General features: G+C 41.2%; 1 protein-coding gene across 1 annotated transcript; it reads left to right on the top strand.

Moving 5' to 3' along the window:
- The first annotated feature begins 121 nt into the window (after positions 1-121).
- NUDT9 (nudix (nucleoside diphosphate linked moiety X)-type motif 9) lies at positions 122-9,227 on the top strand. Its single transcript, XM_010287734.1, has 8 exons — positions 122-255; positions 1,971-2,207; positions 3,658-3,753; positions 4,550-4,636; positions 5,944-6,055; positions 7,020-7,166; positions 7,417-7,501; positions 8,889-9,227. Exons 1-8 carry the CDS (start codon positions 122-124, stop codon positions 9,062-9,064), a joined length of 1,074 nt encoding a protein of 357 aa, XP_010286036.1. The 3' UTR covers positions 9,065-9,227.
- The last annotated feature ends 290 nt before the right edge of the window (positions 9,228-9,517 follow it).

The following is a 9,517-nucleotide window of genomic DNA, read 5'->3' as shown; positions in this document are numbered from 1 at the left end:
TCGGAGCGGGCTGCCTGTCCTAACCGGTCGAGCGCCTGTATCTCCGGTCTGGGCACGGGCCCAGCCCTGTGGAGCTGAGTCGGGGGTTGCTCCTGCCGAGGTGGGATCGGTGGCAGCGTCGATGCTACTCTTCGTCGGCGTCCTGCGTGAGGCGGCTGTGCCTGGTTTTGCTCGGGCAGTCGCCGTGTTTTCTTTCACTGTTGTGCTGTCCGCCCAGCCTGGCCGGTGTGTTCTCCAGCGCCGGCCGCCCATCAGGTACCGTGGCCGGTTGATGGTGGAGCTGGGCGGTGCCCAGGCCAGGCTGGGGCTGGTGCTCCCGAGTCGCGGAGCCTGCCTGAGTCGGTGGCTCTGCTGGCGTTTGGCCCCGTTGAGGTAGTTCCCTGCTCTCGAGGCAGCTGCCAAGATCTCAGGGCTGCCTTGCCAGCTAGAGGGAGCTTGGTGTGGGATGTGCTGTGTAGCTGAGGGTGCCCCTTTTGGACATTGAAGAAACAAAATTCAGGTTGTCCTTTAAAACTAAACTGATGCAGTTATTGAAAAATATAAAAGTTATGTAACACCAAAAACATCATGTAACATGATGAGGAGGCTGGCTCCCTATCACATGTGCCCTCCTTGTCTCTGTTAAAGGATTTTTGAGCCTCAAGTGGTTCGTGAGTGGAATTGTGCTCTTGAGAACATCATCTCAGCAGTGAATGTGACAGCACATGCATGCTGTGACTGTGACCAATGAATTCTCAACTTCAGCATGAAACAGAACCTACTCTCCTAGGTGCAACTGAAGCTTTCATAACATGAGTGAGGCGTTTAGAACTGGAACTGCTGTTTTTGAAAATGCCGGAGCTGTTCTGCTAGTTATAATCTGGTATTTACATGTGCATTCAGATAGCAGAGTTAATACTTAACGTATGAGTTGCTTTTTTCTTTTTTATCTGAAACTCATTGCTCCCATCATCACCTTGCTCAGATGTTAAATTGTTAAAACTTGGATGCATTTTTGCAGAGGAGAGATATTTCTTTATATGCTGAAAGTGATTCTTTATTGATTTTTTTTTTTAAAAAAGCTTTTCACTAAGAACTTATAAATATTTTGGGTTTAGTGTACTCTTGCACGTTATAGCCCATTGCTGAGCTTTGAGCCTCTTATCTAGAGTAATCTGCTTTATTTTTGTAATAGTTAAAAAAAAATTTGAGTACAGGAAGGCCACTTTGTGTGCTGATGCAAATCTGTGTAGAGTTTTTAAGAGCTGGTGATCAGGCACTGTAACCCAATCTGCTGTTAAGTATTTTATTGTTGACTGGTCTTTCAGCTCTTGAAAATCCAAAATAAAATCACTAGAGGTCTCAAGTATTTTTTTTTTCTTTTAACTTAACTGGCTTGACAGTTCTAGCCTTGTTTGAAATTGAAAAACAAGGTATGTGTTATCCTACTTGGTATTGCACAAAATAATATTTTGTTGGTCACATCAACTTTTAGAGCGGTGTTGCTCAGGCTTTTGGATATTTCATTCTTGTTCTTATCTACGTACCACTGGATGTTGGAGCAGGACTTTTGTAAGGCTGCGTTGGTTTGTTGATGAGATGCCCATGTAGAGATTTAATGCTCAGGCAGGCCTTCCTGCTACACTTACGATAAAAATCTTTGAGATGTTCCTTGTGTATAATGAATAACGGGTCAGTGTTCCACACAGTCTGGAATGGCAGTTCTAGTTCTCAGCTTATCACTCATGGTATGAAATCTTCATGTGTATCTGGTGGAGTACTCTTCTACATCAAGAAGCTGAAGGTAAAATTCAGAATTTGTTGGTCCAGGCATACATTTGCATGACATCTGAAAGAAGCAATAATATATTACTGAGAACTGTTTTGTGGAAAAAGCTTAGTCTGTTCCTTTTGCTATAATGTACTATGCAGATCTGGGATTAAATAACAGGGTTAAAGCCTAATGAAAGAGGTGGTTTTTCTTCTTTCAGTAACTCGTCTGCAAACTGTTGGTCCCATCTTCATCCTGTTAACATGTTCAGCAGTTATAATGTTAAGTTCTACCACAGCAAAGCTCTCACCTCCCCGTATCCAGGATCACATATTGAGCGTAGCCAAGTTCCTGGAGATAAAGTGGGCTGGCTGATTGAGTGGAAAGATTATAATCCTGTGGAGTACACTGCAATGTCTGTTTTGGCTGGACCCAACTGGGCAGATCCGCAAATCAAGTGAGTGGAAATTGTGTCTCTCTTCTGTGAACACAGAAGCAGGAAATAGTGATCAGCTGTGTTAATAAGATCATCAGCTTAAGTGACATTGTGATTCTACAGTGATGTGTGAAAGTCAAGACCTAGGAAAATAGTGGTTAGAGAATGGAGTGGTTTGGGTTAGCTCTGAAGGTCTTTTACACATCATTTTACTGAGCTGGTGATTGAGGTAAGAGTAGTGTTAATTGGAATAATGGACAACTATTGATGCTGTGTAGTGCTGCTTCTGTGTTGTGAGCTAAGTAAAAATAATCTCCTAATTCTCCTTAAGAATTTGGCAGAACACTTTTATACTATATTTGTTTGTTCTTGGATTGAATGCAAGGTGAGAAAAAGAAAAGTAGAATTGTAATTGTGAGTGCTCTGACTCAGGAAATGTGACAGGTTGAATGCATGGCTAATTATTTTTGTGAATGTGTTATTAATTTTTATTGATTCTGTGAATACATTCTCCTCAAGGAATGCTGTATGCTTCTTGGCTAGAAAGTTAGATGCATGCATCTAACGTGACTTGTGATAATGTGAAATGGTGATTCCTGTGTATGCACATCTGTGTAGAAAGATCAGAAGATAATGGTACTTGAGTGTTCAGTGATACCTTCCTTGTTTCCCATTGTTGTGTGAACATGTGCTTCTGTTTGCTCCTAATTTGGTCTAGTATGCTGCTGATTGCAAGGCATGCTACTCCTCAGACTCTATAGGGCTGCTGATGTTCTGCCAAGGCATAGTTGGGAAAGTGTCAGGTAGTCATTTAGTAGGTGTTGGTAATACTTGAAACTGCAGTGATTTTTTTTTTTAAGATATTAGTGTAACTTCCCAAACAAATTATGTGTGGAAGAAGCTAGTCAGTAGCTTGAAACCTGTGATGGTTTGAGAGGAATTGCTTTTAGGAAAGTAAATAAGCTTCTGTAGACGGATAGCTGCTTCTCTACCAGTTTTCAGGGTGCACATAAGGAGATTGGCATTAATCCGATTTTGAAAGTTGTTGATTATTAGCTTGTAACTCTGATAAATCGTATCTAATAAAAATTTCTTCTCATTTTTTTAAATTAGCAAAGTATTTTTTCATTTTATCAATGAATAATGTCCTTCTGTGTTCTCTAACCTTAACAAGAAAACCTTTGCATCTCTAGGTTTTCCTTTAGACAAAGTGTTTCAATATTAAATACTTTAGAGGGGTGCACTTATGTCTGCAGAACTAAATACAGGAATACTGTCATCAGTAAAAGCTGAGAGTTCATAGCCCCCTATAGAAAAGGGAGGGCCTGCAACTTAAGTTCTGGTAGAAACTGCTCATTGGCCAAATGGGTGTTGCCAATGTGGTGGTTGGCCTTCAAGCTTTTGTGGGGCAGAGGAGGGGGTGTTTTGCATTTTATGACTTAAGTCTATTAAATTATTCTTTTCCACACAGCGATAAAGGTTTTTCTCCCAAATTCAATGAGAGAGATGGAGAAGTGGAGAGGAAAAGCCTGAATGGCTTGTATGTGGTTGAAAACGGGAGGCCTCGGTGAGTGTTTTTTTGTTTGCATATTCATTTCAGTGATATAGTTACAGAGCTCTTACAGATCTGTCAGTTTTGATACATGGTAATTGCTAGAACATAACATGGTCTCCCGTAGAGACAGGAAAAATGATACATCAGGGCCAGAGAGTTCTTTCTGGAAGAAGGTTGTGGGGGAGAGGCACTAAAAGATTAGCTGGTACTGCCACAACAGAGATTTGTGGTGGCGCTGGAGTCAGAGGTGGCCTAACATTGTTAATAGTAGGGTCTGTTGAATTAATTGTTTCCACAGTTTGACCAGGTGTTAGGCTCTGAATCTTTTGTACCACTTGTGTGTTATGGTGGAGTGGAAGAGTGTGTTCTTCCACTGACAAACCTGGTATAGCACAGATGGGTAATCTTGCCTAAAAAAAATTTGTTTTCTTTCTGTCATTTGTACATAATTGAATGATCTGTGCATCTATAGCCTTGGAAACTAGATTCTGTTTTCAGGGAAGGTTGTGTGCACAGTGGGAGTAACGCTTAATCAGGAGTATCTCGGGACACAAGATCTGGGAAATGTCAAAGCCATTTTGTATATTTCCTTTCCCTGTACTATCAAATACAAAAAGAGGTTGATGAAGGAGAAAACCACGCTTTGTCTCTTATGCCTTTTAAAGCACATGATGGCACCAAACATATGTTGCTATCCTTTCCTTTGTTATTATTTAAGCTTCTTTAAAGCTGCTTTTTTACAGTACTTGGAGCATATTTTGAATGTGGGGAAGTAAATATGTTTAATGTATTGTGCTGCTTATTTCAGAAATCCAGTGGGAAGGACTGGCCTCACAGGCAGAGGATTGTTAGGGCGCTGGGGACCAAACCATGCTGCTGATCCTGTTGTAACTAGGTAAGGGACAGGTGACTGACTGGTGCTCTGCAGTAGAGGAAAAAAAAATGCATTTTGCTTTTTCTGTGCATCTCTGGACAGGCTGTTACTTTTCATGGGCCTTGTGTGTATGTTCATCTATTTGTGAGCACATTCAGATATGGGTATCTGAATAGAGAGATATAGAGATGTGTGGAACACAAATTTCATAATATTTTAGTCTTTGTCTCTGGAAAAGAGTAAGGACTCATTGCTAATGACAAGCAATTGCCTCTGAAATGCTGAGGAAGCAGATGTAAAAAAAAAAAAACAAACCAAAAACAAACCAACAACCCAGGAAGCATATTTCAGTAGAAATACATTACACAAACAATCTTTAGTAACAAATGTAAAAACTGAAAAGATTTATGTGATACTTTGATACGGTATACATAATATGCCAAAAAGCCTTAGAGGAGGCATATTAAATTGCAGAAATAGGTTTTTCTGTCATAATGACTCAACTGCAAAAAAAAAAAAGTGGTGTGCCTGCTTTTGCTTTGTAAGAAGTACTAACATGGCCTAGTATATTACGGGAGGAGGTGAGGTTAGGCTCCTGTTTTTTTTGTCAGTGTATGCTCTGTTCTATTGATGCTTTTGCCAGCAGGATCTGTGTGTGCATGCTAACTATTTTACACAAAGAAAGCATTCAGAAAAGGTTGCATAGTTAACAAAGGTGCAAGCTAGGAAGTGCTGTGCTGAAGGCAGAACCATTGTGAAAATCACCTTAATGCATTTTATTTCCCCTTTTCAGAAGGTTGCCAATGCTACTGAGCTGTTTCCGTGGCTGTTTTTATTTTGTCTTTGTTTAGACAGCTTTTTGCTTTACTGGTAGTTCTTCTTAATTCTTTACTGAAGGCAATGGGGGGGTGTTTGTGGCCTGGTGCTGGGTGAGCAGTTCAGGGGTGTTGCAGCCTGCATGTATGTTTTGTTCTAGCAGAACGCGTACTTAGCCTCTGTTATGAATAGGCACAAGCACAGTGCAGTGAGCGATGCAGCTGAGGGGATGTGCTGGACATAGCTGTCAAAGGAGCTGCTGCTGTCAGCATGGCTACAGAAATGTGGCTCTTCAGCTGCTTCTGCCCTTTTGGCTGAGGAAGACAGTTGGTAGAGGTGTGTGAAAAACAGTGTTTTGCCCTTGGTTATGATCTTGCTGGGTGGCATCCATCAGTCCCCCACTGACTGTTCTTTCTCTGCTTTGCCTCCACACAGGTGACAGCACAGGCACCTTGCTGTTCCTCTCCCAGGTGCTCATGCAAAAGCATGTTCTTGTTTGTTGTTTACTGCAGGTGGAAAAGGGACAGAAGTGGCAATAAAGTTGCTCATCCAGTTACTGGCAAAAACATCTTACAGTTCGTAGCTATCAAGAGGAGAGACTGTGGGGAGTGGGCCATTCCAGGGGTAAGAGCAAAGACATTTCCCTGCTGGTAAGGCCGTGAGGCAATAACTGGCATGCACATGATAAAAGCGTGCTTTTTGATGAACGACCTCGTGTTGCAGATGTGAGGAGAAATGCTTCTTAGACTAGCTTTGCCCAAGCATCAGCTGATACTGCCTTCTGCTGTTTCTGCATTGCAGGGCAGTATTCATATTTAATTTTGACCATGTCTTTTGCTTGATGCAGGCACAATTCAATCCATTTCAGGTTTTGAAGGATGTATGTGCTTGCTCTTTACAACTAAGTGTGAAGTTCCTCCTGTTGTCCCAAAAGTGGGATCGTATACCCGGTGTGCAACACACCAATATAGACACAGAGTAGAGGTATTTTATTTATAGCATGTTTGCACAGATATGGGCGCTAGGTGGTATTCCACAAAGCTAGCACACCACAAACAAGAATCACCACATCTATCCTGTTACACAATTAGCGAAAACAATAGAGAACCCTCCCAAGTTTACATTCATTAGCTAGTAATTACCACATTGCTCATTATTGGTTACACATATTCAAATTGGCACGCATGCTCCTAGGATGAGTGGGGGGTGATTTTCATAGTCACTCAATTGAGTCGGTGGTCGCGATCCCTCCTGCTGCCTTTACCTTTACCCCAGTTACTGTGGATTCTGCTGACCTCATGACAGTTACGTTATTCAAGAGTGCAGGAACAGCTAAGTCTTCATGGTTTACTGCTTAAGTACAAATACTTCTTCATCTTGACTACTAGCTCTGGTTTCATTAATCTTTTTGATCGTGTTAGGTCCTACCAACCTGCATGCTAGAATCTTCCATTTGCCTCAGATATCACTCCCATGTCCACAGTATGATGCAGGTGGATGTAATATACTAAAAGCTAGTTAGAGGAGTAAAAACAAGTGGAATCTGAGAGATAGTCACCTTTTTTTTTTTCCTTTTCCCCCTTCTAAGGGGATGGTAGATCCAGGGGAGAAGATTAGCGCTACCCTGAAGCGAGAATTTGGGGAGGAGGCCTTGAATTCCTTGCAGAAATCGCCTGAGGAGAAAGCAGAATTGGAGAAGCAACTCCACAAGCTGTTCAGCCAGGAACACTTTGTGGTGAGCTTTGTGCCTCTTGTGATAGCCTCTTGAGCTATGCATGTAACTTGCAGCTGTATGAAACTTGAAAAAGTGTAGCTGAAATGAAAATAAGCTGTGCTGCTCAGCTTGGCATGGTGTAGGAAGTGGAAGGGACTATTGAAAACTCTTTAAGGGCAAATGTATTGGAGGGGAAAGAAAAAAATCTTTGTATTGATTCCATCTTGTTTGTTGTGACACTGAACTTGTTTTGGTTTGTTTGGGGCCTTAGGTGTACAGAGGATATGTGGATGACCCTCGTAACACTGATAATGCCTGGATGGAGACAGAGGCTGTGAACTATCATGATGAAACCGGTGGGTGTCTCCATGCGTGCTTTTAGTTGCCTTTTACTCTATATATTGTTTTGAAGTTGGGATGTATGTTGGCCTGAGGTTGGCAATGAAATTGGGGAAACATGCAAGTCAGGTGTAAAATATTGGTTTAAAACCAATGGACATGAGGGTCTCTTGTCTCCTAAGATGGTCAGACATGACAGGTAGCTGTCATTCCCCTTTTGGTTTCTGTCAGTTGTGAAATGAGGAACATACAGAAAATTATTTAGCAAGTTCTAAGCTATAGACCATGTGCCTTTGTATGGAGATTGAACATTGGACAAGGGTTTCTTCTTGTGACTCTTTTATCTTGAGTTGGTTTAATTTTCCTTTTTAATGAGTCTGGTGTGGAAGGATTGTCTGTTTCTTTTGTTATCTTTCCTTTAGTAGCTAAGGTGTGCTTCAGCAGCATTGCCTATGGCTGCTGGCAGATTTTCACTGCATTTATTGCTTTGCTGTTGTAATTGCTCTGAGACCTTTTATCTTGGTTACTCTGCCAGAGTAATTGTTGGACCTTATTTTACTTCTATAAATCAGTAGGAATGGGCATACATTGGTGGTTCTTAGATTGATCTGTTATCTTGGATTCTTACCTCTCACCTTTTAAGATAAATCAGTCTAATTAGGAGTCATTGACTTGTTCAAATCAGACTTCATATAGTGACACTTCCACTGTTTTGGATAGTAGATACTAGTGTGAAGTTTCACATGTTGTTGGTCCTTGATTTATCAGCCCCCAGAAACAGTAAAGATACTGTTTCTTTTGTCTTTGTTTCTAATACACATTTTGTAATACTTGTAAAAGCATTTATTTGGTTGTTGTCGTCTATGAAGTCCTGGGATTCTTTCTGGAAACAGAGTAAGAAACTTCAGAGAGCAATTCAGAAGCTTTTCTGCATGCTTGCTTAAGTACTATTTTTGATTTTGGGGCCTTTAGTAAAATTCTAATTATTCTGGTTTTCCATAAGCATATATAAATTTCAGAATTCAGTTTGTCCTGTAGAACAGTACCTGAGAAAGGAAGCAGTTAAATGTTAGCCAAACAAAAATGAAGACAGAGGGATTGGCTAAGCTTGTGGTAGTGAGTACGTGTCATAATGAACTTGTCATGCTGCTGATGGTACCCTAGGAGTGGTGACGAGGAGTTAACACCATCTTTGCCACTCAGATTTGCCTTAAAATAGCGCAAGTATGAAAAACGTTTCTGGCACAGAATCAATGAGGAACTCAATTTGTTTCTCTCTGAGAAGCAGTTGAAGTTTGCTGTCTGAAGGAACCGTGTGGAAAGACAGAACTGATCAGATGATCAGAGGAGAAAAAACAGGAAAAAAGATGCAATAGCATGTCCTAACTCTTGTTTTGTGAACAGGTGAGACAATGGATAATTTGCCTCTGGAAGCAGGTGATGATGCCGGAGTAGTGAAGTGGGTTGACATCAGTGAGAAGCTCCAGCTGTATGCAAGTCATAGCTACTTCATAAAGCTTGTGACTGAGAAATGGGGAGCCCACTGGAGTGAGGATCCTGGTCCTGAGTGCCATGAGTGATGTAAACGACGAACTGACGGACACCAAGGGGAGAATATGTTTTCCAGCTTGGAAACAGATGACATTGTCCTTTTCAGTGGAAATTCAGCTGGCAAAAACATCTGGCTGTGATAGAGGCTTTTTCAGAGACTTCAGATTGCTGCTTTTGATTTCTCAGCTAGTGTGAAATGAGATGAATGTGGAGCTGTTACTTTGTTTTGCTTTCTTGTCTTCATTATTTACAGGTATTTCTTAATATCTGCAGATGTGCATGGCAACATTGGGATTCTGACTGCTTGTCGTTCACAGGCTGTTCACTTTAGCACTGTATTTTTGCACTGATTTCTCACCAGGAATATGAATCCTTAAGGGATGTGAGACTTGTAGGATGATACACTGAATAATGACTTAAGTGCTCCATAATAAAGTGAAGTTTCTTTTCTGAGTCACAGAATCATTAAGGTTGGAAAATAC

Source organism: Phaethon lepturus, unplaced genomic scaffold (genome assembly GCF_000687285.1).
Source record: "Phaethon lepturus isolate BGI_N335 unplaced genomic scaffold, ASM68728v1 scaffold18805, whole genome shotgun sequence".
Taxonomy (NCBI): Eukaryota; Metazoa; Chordata; class Aves; order Phaethontiformes; family Phaethontidae; genus Phaethon; species Phaethon lepturus.
Note: the sequence above shows the minus strand (reverse complement) of the source record. Positions and strands in the feature narration are given on the sequence as shown.